A 17,469-nucleotide genomic window follows, 5' to 3' on the forward strand; every position below is an offset into this window, starting at 1 on the left:
AATAAAAAATTTTAATAATAATAATAATAATAATTTAGGAGAACTGGTCAAGTCTTTCAGTTATAATGGGGATTTTTTTACCTTTCAATTAAAAGAAATCTATATCTGGTTGAACACCAGGTAACAAATGTTCATTGCCCAAATTTGTGCATCAAGACAGATACTGGCCCTAAGTAGAGATTAGGAATGACAGTAAATGATCAAATGTAATAAACTCATCTATGACCTTTCTTGCATATAATTTACAATTGAATGGCAGATAGCTTAAATCAGTGATAAAAATATTAAGTCATGGAATATGTACAGGATGTAATGGAACGTACCTGTAGCCTTACTTAGGTATGGGGAGACAGGGTAAATTTAGCTGTGTGTATGCGATAAGTAATATTCTTTACATATGAATAAGGATGAACCAGATGAAGGGGAAAGAGAGGGGAGGAAGGAATAGGAAATGTGGAGGAGAAACTCTAAGATTGAAAGGTGAAGAATTTTGCCATAAAAGTGATAAAAAGAGAAATCCAAGAGTCAATGTGAGACCATAGTCATACAAAAGATGTTCAAACATCTCTATTAGGATGCCACAGTGTAAACGATGGAGGTTGAAGGAGAAGTAAAGCATCAGGGACATGAGAACAAAGGTAAGAACTGAGTCAACTACTGTATTTCAGTAAAGACAAGATCTGATCCTGATTTATGGATATAATTTCACAGAAAGGGGTGGATAATATAGGAGGAGAATAAAGGGAGACTCTGTTTAATGTATGACAGTAGTTCAAGGTAAATGATTGAAATTCATAGATTTGTGACTCAAACATGATTTTCTTTTACTACACTATGGAATACAAGAGAAGTGGGAGAATGAGAAATGCTTTGGAAGGCAGCAATTTGAAGACATGAATTTCACTTGGTGCTTTGCGCTACTGAAGCCTGTCACACATTTAATGAAGGGAAGGTAATTGGTGAGCAGTGGAGCAGAAATCTGTTTGTTACAGAAGCCTGTATATCTGGGTTTGAAATGGTAATCTAAGCAATTAGAGTTCGTGGTTTTTTTCTTGAAACTTATGTAGAATTGTGATGATAAACTTCATCAAAATTCTTTAAGAACACCAACATGCATGACATAGAACAACATACAAATGAACAAACAACAGTTTCCTAGGATGTGCAGACAGCAGGAGAAAGAAACATTAGTCCATTTTGTATCTCAGTAGAAATACATAGAACTGAATAGAAAATGATGAAAATAGAAATGTGTTAAAGAGAAGTTGAGAAAAATTATTAATAAATTTAATGATTACAGATATTTGGATTTTGAGATTATGATTATGATAACTGTTAGATGCTTTGTTGTAGATTATTCATTCTAGATAAACATTCATTTATATTTTGAATTTTCATTAATCCTGATATTTTTCTCATTAGGTTTCTGGAGTTGAAAAATGATAATGAGCAATAAAACTTCCATCACCCAGTTCCTCCTCCTGGGCCTCCCCATTTCCCCAGAATACCAAAATCTGTTCTATGCCCTATTCCTGGCCATGTACCTCACCACTGTCCTAGGAAACATCCTCATCCTCATCCTCATTTTACTGGAATCCCATCTCCACATGCCCATGTACTTCTTTCTCAGCAACTTGTCTTTCTCTGACATCTGCTTCTCCTCTGTCACAATGCCCAAATTGCTGCAGAACATGCTGAGCAAGGACCCATCCATCCCCTATGCAAGTTGTCTGACACAAATGTACTTTTTAATGTTTTTTGGAGACCTGGAGAGTTTTCTTCTTGTAGTCATGGCCTATGACCGCTATGTAGCCATCTGTTTCCCGCTTCATTACACCAGCATCATGAGCCCAAGGCTCTGCCTGTGTCAGGTGGTGCTGTCCTGGGTGCTAACCACATTGCATGCCATGCTGCACACCCTGCTCATGGCTAGATTGTCATTCTGTGAGGACAATGTGATCCCTCAGTTTTTCTGTGACATATCTGCTCTGCTCAAGTTGGCCTGCTCTGATGTTTATATTAATGAACTAATGATATTGTTCGAGGGAGGGCTCAATATTGTCATACCATTCTTACTAATCATTGTGTCCTATGTGAAAATTGTCTGCTCCATCCAAAAGATTTCATCTACTCGAGTTATCCACAAGATCTTCTCTACCTGTGGCTCCCACATATCTGTGGTCTCATTGTTCTATGGGACAATTATTGGTCTCTACCTATGTCCATCAACTAATAACTCCACTGCAAAAGAGACTGCAATGGCCATGATGTACACAGTGGTGACTCCCATGCTGAACCCATTCATTTATAGCCTGAGGAACAGAGACATGAAAGAGGCCCTGCTAAGAGTCCTTTACAAAAAAATATTCTTATAATGGCAACACTGGAATTTTCACTTAAATTTATGTAGTAAATATATTGTTATTAATATTACAAAATATCTCTGAATTGTGACACATTTAATAACACACTATATAATATTTACACTGCAAAAAGGAGTTTTTCAAAAATAGTTCAGTTAGGAAAAAGGACCTTAGTTACTCAGTGATGCCATCCTTTGCCTTGTATGTATGAATCTAGACAAGTGATAGGTAAGAGCCACTTTTATCAGATCTCCATTCCTTACATTCTTCTTATTCCAAGCTTTTGTGACTTTATACAAACTTCTGTGCTGACTACAGTATACTTTTGAAATATGAGTAATGATATATCATAATACTATGTTGATGCTCAATAAACAATTTCTGATTATTTATTATTTTTATGTGCCAATGAGTTCAAGACTAGCCCCTACTTTCTTTTCTATCAGATGCAGTATGTAGTTTAATGTTGAGATCTTTGATCCACTTGGTTTTGAGTTCTCTTCTAAGTGATAAATATGGATCTATTTGCATTTGTGTTCATTCTGGCATCCAGTTAGACCAGCACCATTTGTTGAAGATGTTTTCTTTTTATGTTATATATTTCTGGAGTCTTTATCAAAACTCAGGCATAAACATTAATGCAGATTTATGTTTGGGTCTTTGCTTCTATTCCATTCATCAATATGCCTCATTTTATCCCAATATGATGTGTTTTTTTATTACTGTAACTCTGTTGTACAGGTTGGAATCACTGATCGTGATGCCTCCAGAACTTCTTTTATTTTTTAGGACTGTTCTAGATACTCTTGGATTTTTGTTGTTTTTGTTTGTTTGTTTTTGTTAATGAAACTGAGTATTGTCCTTTCAAGGACTGTAAGAATTGTGTTGGAATTTTGATGCAGATTGTTTTTGGTAAGATGGCTGTTTTACTATGATAATTCTATGGATTCATGAGCATGGGAAATTTTTCTATTTTTGATTTTTTTAATTTTATTCTTCATAGACTAAAAGATTTTGTCATACAAGTCTTGGACTTGTTTGGTTAGGTTTACCCCAAGATATTTTATATTATTTGGGGTTCTGATTAAAGGAATTCCTTCCATGATGTCATTCTTAATCTGTCAATTGTATTTGTGAGTATTATGGTTTTTTTAGTTAACCTTGTATCCATCCACATTGTTGAATGTATTTGTTTGCTGTGTCAGTTCCCTGGTATAATTTTTAGCTGTGGCTTATTTATATATCATATCATCTGCAAATAACGATACTCTGATCACTCCCTTTCCAAATTGTATCTCTTGATCTCCTTCAGTTGTCTTACTGCTCTAGCTAAAACCTCAAGTATTTAATACTGAATATGTGGTGTAGGATTCCTTCTATTTATGTGTTGCTTTCATTGGTTAATTAATAAAGAAACTGCTTGTTCTGATGGGGCAGAACATAGGTAAGTGGGGTAGACAGAACTAAATTCTTGGAGGAAGAAAGCAGGGTCAGAGATTGCCACCATGGAGCCAGCCACCAGGTCAGACATACTGAATCTTTCCCGGTAAGCCGCGACCTAGTGTGACATACAGATTATTAGAAATGGGTTCAATCAAGATGTAGGAGTTAGCCAATAAGAGGCTAGATCTTATGGACCAAACAGTAATTTAATTAATACAATTTCTGTGTGGTTATTTCTGGGGTTAAGCTAGCTAGGCAGCAGGATGCAGCCTGCTCCTCTTACTACAAGTATGGAGAGAGTAGACAACTTTGTCTCGTTCCTAATTTTAGTGGAATTGCTTTAATTTTCTCACTATTCAAATTTGATGTTAGCTATAGGATGACTGTTCATTGCCTTTATTATTTTATATTTGTCCCTTGTATCATTAATCTCTCTAAAATATAAAAAAAAGACTTTTGGGGCAAATAATGAGGTGATCACATTTTCGTTATCTTTTCATATTGTTTCTATTGTGAGTTAATTTGATAGATTTTTATATTTTCAACCATCTCTGCACCTCTGGGATGAACCCTAATTTATCATGATAGATGATCTTTTTGATGTGTTCTTGTATTTGATTTCCATTTCATTGAGCATTTCTGCATATGGCTTCATGAGGAAAATTAATCTGTAATTCTCTTTCTTTGTTGAATCTTTCTGTGGTTTAGATATCAAGGTGACTATGGTTTAATAAAATAATTTGGCAATATTCCTTGTTTCTATTTTGTGCAATAATTTAAGGTATATTTTTAATTTATTTCAAATTTTATTTTGCATTGCATCCACAGTTTTTCCCCCAATCCTTCACAGTCACTGATTCCCTCACAGTCCACCTTTAACCATTCCTCCTTATGGGTAAGGGATCCCATGGGAATGCAAAAAGTCTGGCACATTAAGTTGAGGCAGAACAAAGCTCCTTTTCCCTGTATTAATGCTAAGCATGACATCTCACCACAGGGAATGGACTCCAATAATCTAGTTCATGTACCAGAGTTGATCCTGGTCCTACTACCAGGTGCCTCACAGATAGTCCAAGCTTCACTACTGTCTCCCGCATATATAGGTCCTTGTTTGGTCCCATGGAGGCTTCACAGCTGTAAGTTTAGGGTTCATGAATCACCCAACCTTGGTTTAGTTGTCTATTAGGTTTTGACATTATGATATCAACATCCCATGCTTATTTAGTGATGTGGGATTTCCCTCTGTAATCTGTGAATACCAAATAAAGAAACTTCCTTGGCCTGTTCATTGGGAAGAACTTAGGTAGGCAGGGGAAACTAATGAGAATGCTGGGAGAAGGAAGGCAGAATAGAGAGATGCCATGGAGCCTCTGGAGATAGATGCTGGCAACCTTATCTAGTAATCCACAGCCATGTGGTGATATACAGATTAATAGAAGTGGGTTAAATTAATATAAAAGCTAGCCAGTAAGAAGCTAGAGATAATGGGCCAAGCAGTGATTTAATTAAAACAATTTCTGTGTGATTATTTTGGTTCTAAGCTAGGCAGGTAGCCAGGAACCAACAAGTGGCCTTCTCCAACAGATTCCCTCCTCCCTCTCTTCCAGTGGATTCCGAGAGCTTGGCCTGGTGTTCAATTGTGGATCTCTGCATCTGTTTCTTAGTCATTGAATGAAGGCTCTATGATAATAGTTGGGATATTCACTAATCTGATTGCTGAGGAAGGCCAGTTCAGACTCCCTTTCTGGTATTGCTAAGATCTTTAGCTGAGATCATCCTTGTTGATTCATGACAATTTACCAAGAACCAAGTTTCTCCCTAATCAAATAATAGTTCTCTCTATTATTTGCTCTTCTTTGAAAGTCTAATAGAATTCTGCATTAAAGCCAACTGACACAAGCGTTTGTTTTTTTTTTTTTTTTTTGGTTGTGATATTTTAATGACTGCTTCCATTTACTTAGGCATGATAGGTCTATTTAAGTTGTTTATCTGACATTGATTTAACATTTGTAAGTAGTATCTCTGGAGACATTTATTCATTTTTTTCTATTTTTTGAGTTTTGTGGAGTACAGGTATTTAAAGCAGGACCTAATGAATCTTTGGATGTCCTTGGTGTCTGTTGTCATGTCCCCATTTTAATTTCTGACTTTGTCAATATGGATATTCTTTCTCTGTCTTTTAGTTAGTTTTATAAGGTTTTGTTTATCTCTGATTTCCTCAAAGAACCAACATTTTGTTTCATGGATTCTCTTTATTGTCTGTATTTTTGTATCTATTAGTTTCTATATTATTTATTTTAACCCATCTGATTATTTGCTGTCATCTACTATTCTTTGGCGTGCTTGATTCTTTTTTTTCTAGGGCTTTCAAGTGCTGTTAAGTTGCTATGAGACCTCCTCAATTTTATTTATGTAGGCTCTTAGTGCTATAAACTTTCCTTTCATCACTGCTTTCATTGTGTCCCATAAATTTTGAAATGCTGTGCATTCATTTTCATTGAATTCTAGGAAATCTTAATTTAATTGTTTATTTTCTGCCTTAGCCCAACAATCATTCAGTAGAGAATTGTTCAGTTTCCATGAGTTTATAGACTTTCTATTGTTTCTGTTATTGAAATCCAGCTTTAATCTGTGGCGGTCTGATAAGATTCAGGGGTTATTTCATTTTTCTTGTATCTATTGTCACTTGCTTTGTGACTGATTATGTGGTCAATTTTAGGGAAAGTACTTTGAGGGGCTGAGAAGCAGGTAAATTCTTTTGTGTTTGGGCAAAATGTTTTCTATATATCTCTTAGGACCATTTGTTTATTTAATGTTCATGAACTCCAGTACTTCTTTGTTTAGATCTTGTCTGGATAATCTATCTGTTGATAATAGTGGGGTATTGAAGTTTCCCTCTTTCAATGTATGAGGGTCTATGTATATTTTAAACTCTAGTAATATTTTCTTTACAAACATAGGTGCCCTTGCATTTGGGGCATACATGTTATGAATTGAAATGTCATTTTGTTGGAATTTCTTTTGATGAATATGAACTGTCCTTCTCAGTCTCCTTTGATCAATGTTAGTTTGATCTATTTTGTTGTAATTAAACTGGCAACATTAGTTTGCTTCCTGGGTTAATTTGCTTAGAAAACCTATTTCCAACTCTTTACTGTGAGGTAATGTCTATCTTTGATGTTATGTTGTACTTGTTGTATGTAAAACAATAAGGAATCTTGATTTTACATCCATTCTCTTAATCTGTGTCTTTTTATTGGTAAATTGAATCCATTGATATTGATAGGTACCAAAGATCAATAAATTTTAAGTCCATTATTCTCTTGTTGGTGGTGGAGGTGGTAGTGTGTGTATGTATGTGTGTGCTTGTATGTGTATCTGTCTTTCTGTCTGTCTGTGTCTGTCTGGGAATGTGTGATTTCCTTCCTTTGTTTTTTCTGGTGTGAGATTATTTATCTCCTGTGTTTTCATGGATGTAGTTAACCTCCTTTGGTTGTATCTTTCATAGGGCTGAATTTGTAGATGTGTATAAATTAAGAGTTGCCTAGGTACAGTAGTATAGGCTAGCATATGTGGTCTCTCAGAGTCTGCAGAACACCCATCCATGCACTTCTGACTTCTAAGGTTTTCATTGAGAAGTTGCATGCAATTGTAACAGGTTTGTACTTGGCATTTACCTTAACAGTTTTGAATATTTTTCTTTGTTCTATATGCTTAGTGGGTTGATTATTATGTATTGAAGGGACTTTCTTTTCTATTCCATTCAATAAATTTTTATAATGACTCCTACTGTTCTCCCTACACTATTTTTTATTATTTCATATCTTAACATTCCCTTATTTTTATATTTCTTCATTGCCTTTTCTGGTTTTACCTGACCCTGGGCATGTTTTTGTTATCCACTTATATGACAATAGTATTTGTGCCCATTTTCTTTTCCTGAAATTATTACCCAGCATTCATTAAGCTTATCTCCACTGAAATCACAAGGTAAAAGAGTCAAAAGATAAGTAAATCTAAAAAGAATGACTATTATTTTTAATAAATCTCATCACATGTTAAGAGGCAATTTTCCAAGGAACTCAAAATGTAAGATAGTGTTATAAAGGGATGAAGATGAACTAAAAAGGGAGAATTAAATCATGTGGGAGATGGTAGGATAGGGAATAGGAGGGAATAGGAGGAGGGATAATTAACTAGGTACCACATGCTTAAAAAGTACCAAAAATGAGTTATGTCCCTTTTGAGTCATTGGTCAAAAGAGATCTGATAGACACATACCCCCAAAAGTACAGGATGTTGCCAAGGATATTAATATCCTTCCCAACTTGACTTTAAGATTTATTGCAGAAGACACTACATATTTATGTCAAAGAAGTAAAAAAAAATCTAGTTAGTACTCAACTGGAAGCTTCACCACTGCTCACTAGCATCCAAGTGCTGGAAGTTGCTATACACACTACCATATGAGAAAAATAGTTATCAATATCACACAGTTATGAAGTATGCAAGCTACAATAACTACCTACCTATAAGGTATGCTCACTGATGCAACCATGTCTTGCATACTAACAGAGTATCCAACCACTTTTATATTGGATGTAAGACCTGCTCTATGAGATGAAACCCATACTCGACACTGATAATTAGACCAAGAACACAAAACTCAGTGTCAAGGACCTTAAAGGAAACCCACTTCTACTTTTTGAATCACTGAACATAACAATAAAATGACTCTCAGTGATACACTGCTATGTCCATAGAACAGTGCATCATTCAAACCTCATCAAGGAAGTCTCTTCTTGTAATATGAAGATATTAACACAGAGACTCACAACTAGAAAATGTGAAGAGAGTGAGAGACTTTTGGATGTTCAGCCATAAATGGGATGTCTACATTACATGCTTCCTCTCAAGGTTCAGGGGTTGACACATTTTAAAAAAGACTTAGGAGCCAAAGGTGGTAGATGACTCCAAGGAAACAACATTTTTCAGAACCAACAGGACATGTGCTGGCTGTCCTCCAGACTGGAGCACATATTTGTTCAACTTCATGGGCTGTGAACACTCATCTAAGCATAGTATTGGCATAAAATCAGACAGATCGATCAATGAAATCAACTAAATATCAGGATAGTAATCCGTATACCTATTAACACCTAATTTTTGACAAAGAAGCTAAAAATATACAATGGAAAAAAGCATCTTTAACAAAGGTGCTGGCATAACTGGATGCCAGCATGTAGAAGAATGCAAATAGATCCATATTTATCATCATTCACAAAACTCAAGTCCAAATTGATGAAAGACTTCAGTATAAATTCAGTTCAAACTGAATCTCATAGAAGAGAAAGTGGGAATGCATGGGCACAGGAGACAACTTCTAAAATATAAACACCAATAGCACAGACACTGAGAGCAACAATAATTAAATGGAACTTTCTAAATTTAGAAGCTTCTGTAAAGCAAAGGAAAGAGTTAATAAGACAAAAAGGCAGACTACTGAATGGGAAAATGTCTTCACCAATCCCATATCAGACAGAGGAATCATATACAAAACATATAAAGAACTTATGAAACTTGACATCAAAATACCAAATAATCCACTTAAAAATGGGGTCCAGATCTGAACTGAAATTTATCAACAGAAGAAACTTAAATGGCCAAAAGACACTTCAGGAACTGCATCTTTAACTATCTCAGAAATGCAAATAAAAACAACTTTGAGTGGGGGAGCAGAAGGGGAATGGAAGGAGGGGAGGAATGCAAATTTTTTGAATGGAAAAAAATAAGTAAAGGTCTGAAAAATAAAAAAGAGCAACAAGTGCTCTTAACCATTTACACAACTCTACAACTTTCCCTCCCTCTGCTCCCTGACCCAAATCTTATTTTTAGCAATTAAACACAAACACATACAATTAAAAAAAAAAGCTCTGAAGTACTATTTCACACCAGTTCGAATGGCTAAGATCAAAATCACCAATGATAGCTTATGCTGGATAGGATTCAGAGTAAGGGGAATACTCCTCCATTGATGGTGAGATTGCAAACTTATACAACCACTTTGGAAATCAGTATCACAGTTTCTCGGAAAATTTGGAATTGATACGCCTTGGGAATATAGCCAAAGAACGCTCAATCATACTATAAAGGGGATAGATGAAGGACAGACGAAGAGCAAGGAAAGAGATATCTTGATTGAGTGAGCCATTATGGGACTAGCAAGAAACCTGGCACTAGAGAAATTCCCAAGATTCCACAAGAGTGACCCCAGTCAGGACCCTAAGCAATTGTGGAAAGGATGCCTGCATTTCTTTTTAATTCATAGTTGCCAGAATCAACTTTTTACTGGTACCAGCTAGCTTCAGTAGATGAAGCTTGACAGCAGTTTCCTTCAATCTTTCTGGTCAAGCTGCTTGACTTTTGCTCAAGAAATTCTTTGACAACATAGAGAAAAGCACTATAGGAATTCTCTTAGCATTTAGCAAACTGGTAAGATTGGTGATCCATTCAGTGTTAATTATTTTACAGAATGTAGAGGAAAGGGAATGAAGTGAATTTTTGTCCTTCCTTTACATGTGGAAATCTTAATTTTCAACACCATTTCTTAGAAAAACTATAGTCTATTAAATTGTAGTTTCACTTCCCTCAATAGCAATAGCTTGTAGACTGATCAATCTATCCTAGATTGGTAGTTTATATCTGTAATCACATCACTCAAGAAATAGAGAGCAGGACTGTGAATTTGAGGCTAGTTGTGTGAGGTTCATTGTATTGGCCCTTACAGGCTCACAGAGAGGGACAATATTGATGCTTATAACATTGTTTGAGTAGGTGTAGGATTGCTAGAGAAAACGGGTCTCAGTTCTTCCTGCTGCCTGCAGTATAATTTAAGAAGAAAAACTCTCAACTCCTCTCCAACACCATGTCTGCCTTGATGCTGTCATGATTTCCCACCATGCTGATAATGCACTAAATCTCTGAACTGTAATTCAACCTCAATTAAATGGTTCCCTTTATAATAGGTTCTATGGTCATTTCATGGAGCATGCCATTGTTCCTAACAGCAATGAAAACCTTAACTAAACAGAAGACTAGTTACATACTAACACTTCTCTCAATAAATGCAAGACCTGAGGATATAGTTCATTAGTAGAGCATAGGCCTGTGAGGTATAAGGCTGAATTTGTGCTCCAGCACCCCAAGTGTGGAACTTGCCTGTAATAAGATAATCCATGGTCTGACACATACTTTTCTTGCTTTTCTATTATCAATAACAATTTTAAAAACCAGAGGATCTGCAACTTCCTGCTTTTTTTCTCATCCAAACTGACTTAAATTTTGACTTGTGTTGCTTTTATGAATAGATTTTATTATCATGCCATTCAATTTGTACATGATAATTTATGTTATTACTGTAAGTTGCTGACTCTCAAAATAAGTTTAAAAAGAATCAGTGTTATATGAACAATATATTTCTAGTCCATAAAATGGTATCTTTATCTCTTATTCAAATATTAATTTCTTAAATAATCATTTTATATTTTTGAAGAGATCTATGATAGATATGCAATAGCACCCCTTATCTTGGTGACAATTTTCCATGGTTTTACTTGTTGACAGTTAATTATGATTAAAAACTATCTTTAAAGTTCTAGATATAACAAATGGGTGAGTTTTAATATGTTGAACATGTTTTCAAATATTAGTGTACATTTATATTTTCTTTTTTATGCTGTCTATTCAATATGTACCATACGATGTCAAAGAACCCTTATTCACTGCTGACCAATGTGTGAAGAGTTGTATTTGATATTTAGATAAGCCTTATGGAGGAGCTGTATAAGACAAAGGAATACATGTAATATGAAAGTGAAAGAGAAAATATTGAATTGCAGCAGGTTTCGGGCAGAGATGGAGATACAGAGATGGGATAAGAATGCATTGAGAAGATGATGAACAAAATTAAGTACAATGAAAATGCTGCAAGAAATCCAAATACCTTGTAGGTTAATTTAAATAAGAATGGGTTTTTACTTTACAATATATTAAAAAATTAAAAAGAGAAATAATCTATTAACATAGAATTAGCATTTGAATAGGTACATAACTACAGTAATTTAATCAAAGAAATGACTGTACATTCATATTCACAGAAATTTCACTACCATTGTCCCTAAGTGGAAAAGATTAACCAATGGTTAAGTAAATAATCAATGAATATCTGTAAAATAATCTGTACATATTATTTGGCAATAAAGCATCAATTATTGGCACATAGGGATACACAAATGTAACAAAAAATGTGATGATAGAAAGAAGCTAAACATGAGGATCTTATATTCACATGAAATGTCAAAAGTAGTACAAACATACAAATATAAGTACAAACATAAAGTAGAATGGAATTGCATGTGGAGAGTTAGAGTGAAGTATATGTGTGAATGGGCACAGGACTTCTTTGGGGGGATTGTTAAGCATTGTAAATTACTTTAAACAACACTGAAAATACTAAGGAAATATAATTATATTTATGTAAATGTACATAACAGTAATCAAGGATGATTGAGTTGGAACTTGAGCCTAATACAAGTGTTTTTGCTTCTTGTGTCTACCAAAACACAAAGACCAGATGCATCATTCTTCTTGGAGTAATTGAAATCAATTAACTAGCAAGCAAAATGTGATTGTTGTATACAACCATAACTGGCAGCACAGTGTCTAAGATCCTGGATAGATCCTTAGAGCCCAACTACTATTTCCACATTTAAAAATTATCTCTAAGAGCCCAGTAAAGGTTAGACCTATAAGAATCAAGATTCCCTGGTGTTGAAATTTTGTGTGTCATTATCACAAACAGAACTCCATCAAACTGATGACTATAACGTTCATGAAATTATCCTGAAGGAAGGAATTATAAATTCAACCTAAAGACTCATGATCAAGGGTGAACTGATAGAACACGGAATTAAGAAGTGATCTCACATATAAGGAGAGGGGTGTGGAACTGGTAGTATAAGTTTCAATTAAGGTTTTCCTAGAGAGGTAAGAAGACAAAACGAGAGAACATGCATAGGAAATTGAACTGCTCTTCTATTGGCTTAAGTAAGTATTAAACTTGTCATCTGCTTGCCATACTTCTGACTTTTCACATATTGGCACACATCGAAAGCTGGATGATGAAGTTTAAAATTTTCCAGAAGGTTGAATATCTGTTAAGATACTTACTTAAGATTCTTCCCAATGTTTGTGGTTTTCTTCCTTCTTTCTCTGCTTAAAAACTAATGTTGAATGGGCTGGAGTGATTAATGGCTCATCCATTAAAGACTAGGTTTACAACCAACCCCGTCTCAAATATAAAACTTCTGATATACATACCTTTAATCCCAGAACTCAGGAAGCAGAGGCAGGCAGATCTCTGTGAGTTCAAGTCCAGCCTGGGCTATAAGAGCTAGCTTCAAGACAGGTTCCAAAACTATAGAGAAATTGCCTCACAAAATTAGACTACTGATAGCTTCTTGTATAATATTTTTCTAACATAAGTCACTTTCAGTCATTAACAATCAGAATGATGCTTGATAATATGGGGTGGTTTTCCAGTCACCCTTATTCAATTTCCCCCCTAGGAAAGTGAGCTTCAGTCAAGTAGAACCCCTGTACATTACATGAACTGGCAAGAAGTTTGCATCTTTTTAATGTTTGGGGGCTTACTTATTGCTGTTATTTGTTTAAGAGTTTTATTCAGTGTTTTTTAAAATTTACTCTTGTCTAGTAGTAAGGAGTGATAGGTCATAATAACTGGTCTTCACTAGAAACCACAGGTGTAAATTGGGTCTAGAAAAGTCATCAAATTGCATGAAACTCATCATGTTATGAAATGTTAGTTACTTTACTCAAAGTGTATATATTAAATGACATTTATAAGCAATCTACATAGTTATACTGACAAATATATTCTCAAAAAATCAAGACTATCTGCATAACTAGTATTTTTTAAAAACTGGGATCAGGCTTAAGCACTCGATGCCTAAATGAACTGCCACACACAGTATAAACACTTGAGCATCTTAGGAATAACTCAAGTAAAAATTCAAAACTAACTTTTGCTTCTCCTTTTTTGTTGTTGTTTTTCATAAAACTACTCATCCTGATTTCTGCATGGATATCAATGACATTTTGTGAATTAGACCACATGGATATGATTTGGAATAATCAGTCTTACTGAGGAGTAATACAAATGACTAACCCTAACACTGAAGAAATACAAAATTAGATATCCAACATTTATTATAAAGTGAAAATTTGAGTGTCAATTTATCAGGTATATCTATTTAAATGGGTAAATTTTCTTTCATTGAAGTTGAAGAAATCAAAAGTAATTTGAGCAGAAGGTAACAAATTTTTACTGGCCAAATTCATTCACCATGACAGGTACTGGCTCTAGTCAGAGATTAAGAATGATTATGATAATTCTACCTACCCAAGAGTATGGGAGATCTTTCCATTTTGGGGTATCTTCTTCAATTTCTTTCTTCAAAGATTTAATATTCTCATCATACAGGTTTTCCACTTGTTTGGTTAGAGTTACTCCAAGATATTTTATGCTATTAGTTGCTGTTGTGAAGGGTGATGCTTCTCTGAATTCTTTCACAGCCCCTTTATCATTTGTGTAAAGGAGGACTACTGATTTTTTTAGTTAATCTTGTATCCTGCTACATTACTGAAGGTGTTTATGAGTTGTAGAAGTTCCTTGGTAGAAGTTTTGGGGTTGCTTATGTAAACTGTCATATCATCAGCAATGAGTGAGAGTTTGACTTCTTTTTTTCCTGGTTTGTATCCTCTTGACCACCTTTTGTTGTCTTTTTGCTCTAGCTAGAACCTCAAGAACTATATTAAATGAATATGGATAGAGTGTATAACCTTGTCTTGTTTCTGATTTCAGTGGGATAACTGTGATTTTTCTCTCCATACACCTGATTTTTGACAAAGAAGCAAAAAATACAAAATAGAAAAAAGAAAGCATATTCAACAAATGGAATTGGCATAACTGGATATCAGCATGTAGAAGAATGAAAATAGATCCATATCTACCACTATGCAGAAAACTCAAGTAAAAATGAATCAAAGACCTCAGCATAAAGCCAACCACACTGAACCTCACAGAAGAGAAAACAGTAAGTACACTTGAACATATTGGTACAGGAGATCGCTTCCTAAATATAACCTCAGTAGCATAGAAAGTGAAAGAAACAATTAATAAATGGGACCTCCTGAAACTGAGAAGCTTCTATAAGGCAAAAGACATGGTCAACAAGATAAAATGGCAGTCTACAGAATGGGAAAAGATCTTCACCAGCCCAACATCAGACAGAAGAATGATCCCCAAAATAGCCCCAGAACGCAAGAAATTGGTCATCAAAAGAACAAATAATCCTATAAAAAATGGGGTACAGTTTCCACTGATTGTTCAAATGTCCAATCAAATTTCTTCTTCACTTTTTTTTCGAGGAAGCTGGTTGACTCTGTCTGTTTGACGCCTGCTGCGGTGGCTTTAAAGCCACAGTAGTAGCCTGCAAGGTCACACTTGTACACTTGAGGACCTTGTTCTTCATCGATACCAATTAAAATCATACAACAACCGAGCGGCCTCATCTCCGCATTCTGTGTGTAGACCTGAGAAATACCAGCGACTCTTTTACACAGCATGTCCACAGGAATCTCATAGCCGTACTTGTATTTCCAGTTAGCTGCCTCATAGCGTGTCCTCTGTACCTGGGATCTGCTGTCAGCTGTCATCCCAGTCATCACACAGCCGATGTTCTCGGTTATCTTGAACAAGTGGGTCACTGTGCTGGAATCCAGTAATTTGTCGGGTACTTTCTTCTGTGTGACAATTACTGCACAGTCTTTTCCTCTGACAGCCACAGATGTGAGTCCACCCTGGTTAATAGCCTTAAAAGCATATTCTACTTGGTAGAGTCGGCCCTTGGGAGAGAAAATAGTAATGTGGCGGTCAAAACTGGCACTGGACCCATGGGACATGGCGTACCCCCTATTTCAAACGCAAAATGCACCCCGTAGCACACACCCCAGGCACACAAGTCCCTCACGGAAGTAATGGCTACTCAAACAGTGGAAACTGCAATCACATGCCTGTCTACTGTTCTGTCGATTGACTTCAAGCCTTCAGAAATAGAAGTTGGAGTAGTTACAGTCGAAAATCCTAAGTTCAGGATTCTCTCAGAAGCAGAGACCGACGCTCACCTTGTTGCTCTAGCAGAGAGAGACTGAAGTTGTCATCACTTTACCAAATACATGATGCCACTTGCCTGTGTGTTTGGTGACAGCAAACCAACATCACAGAGGCCCCTGGGTTGAAGATGGAACCTCTCCCACTCCTCCTGCCACTGAGCTGGTTAGGACTGTATAAATAAAACTGTGCTTTTTGTAAAAAGGGGGGGGGGGGTACATACTTAAACAGAGAACTAAGATGGCTGAAAGACAATAATGAGCAACCAAACTGTTGTATCAAGTTCATCCTCTTGCATCTGCCGATTCCCCCAGAGCACTGGCATCTGTTCTATGCCCTGTTCCTGGCTATGTCCCACACCACTGTCCTGGGGGACCTCATCATCATCATCATCCACGTTCTAATGAATGCCCATCTCTTCACACCCATGCACTTCTTTCTCAGTAACTTGTCCTTCTATGACCTATAATTTTTCTCCAGCTCAGTGCCAAATTAATACAGAACATACAAATCCAGGATCCATCTATCCCCTATGTAGATTTTCTGACACAAATATACTTTTTAATGGTTTCCGGAGACATGGAGAACATTCTTCTTGGGGGCCTATGACCAGGATGTGGCTATTTGTTACTCTTTTTATTACAACAGTATAATGAACCCCAAGCTCTGTGTGTGACTGGTAGCATTGTCCTGGATACTTACAATGCTGCATTCCATGTTGTACCCCCTACTCTTTGTAAGATTATCATGCTGTGAAGACAATGTGATTCCTACTTTTTCTGTGACATATCTACTATGCTCAAGTTGCCCTGCTCCAACATTTACATTAATGAATGAATAATATTTACCTTGGGAGGGCTTGATATTTTCATTTCATTCTTACATTTGTTTTCTATGTACGAATTATCTCCTCCATGTTAAGGGTTTGTTCTGCTCTGCTTATCTACAAGGTCTTTTCACCTTCTGACTCCCATCTGCCTGAGGTTTCACTATTCTATGGCTCAGTTATTTCTGTCTACATATGCCCATCTTGTTGTAACTCTACTGTGAGAGATACTACCATGGCCATGATGATATATATACACAGTGGTGTCTCCCATGATTAATCTCTTCATCTACAACTTGAGGAACAGGCATAGGAAAAAGGCACTGATATGAATTTTTTGTAATAATAAAATCTCCTTTTAATGCCAATACTAAAATTTTACTTACATTTATCTTATATTTTGTTTATAGTATCACAAAGTATTTTCCCACAGTGTGATCCACATACAAAGAATAATGAGCAACATATTTTCAATTGCAAATAGGAATTTTACAAAGTTGTTTAATTATGGCGCACGCCTTTAATCCCAGCACTCGGGAGGCAGAGGCAGGCGGATCTCTGTGAGTTCGAGACCAGCCTGGTCTACA

The 17,469-nt window shown here is 35.8% G+C and overlaps 1 protein-coding gene and 1 pseudogene across 1 annotated transcript; one reads left to right on the forward strand and one right to left on the reverse strand.

Annotated features, from left to right (window-relative positions):
* The first annotated feature begins 1,439 nt into the window (after window positions 1-1,439).
* On the forward strand, window positions 1,440-2,375 carry LOC101997431 (olfactory receptor 1468-like). Its single transcript, XM_005350262.1, has one exon. The coding sequence runs from the start codon at window positions 1,440-1,442 to the stop codon at window positions 2,373-2,375; it is 936 nt and encodes a 311-aa protein (XP_005350319.1).
* Window positions 2,376-15,239: 12,864 nt separating this feature from the next.
* LOC101997713 lies at window positions 15,240-15,927 on the reverse strand (annotated as a pseudogene).
* Between the last annotated feature and the right edge of the window lie 1,542 nt (window positions 15,928-17,469).

Source organism: Microtus ochrogaster, chromosome 7 (genome assembly GCF_000317375.1).
Source record: "Microtus ochrogaster isolate Prairie Vole_2 chromosome 7, MicOch1.0, whole genome shotgun sequence".
Classification (NCBI taxonomy): domain Eukaryota; kingdom Metazoa; phylum Chordata; class Mammalia; order Rodentia; family Cricetidae; genus Microtus; species Microtus ochrogaster.

What these genes read in the sequence shown, in the direction of transcription:
- LOC101997431 (XM_005350262.1), top strand. Translation starts at nt 1,440, where the DNA reads ATGATAATGAGCAATAAAACTTCCATCACCCAGTTCCTCCTCCTGGGC.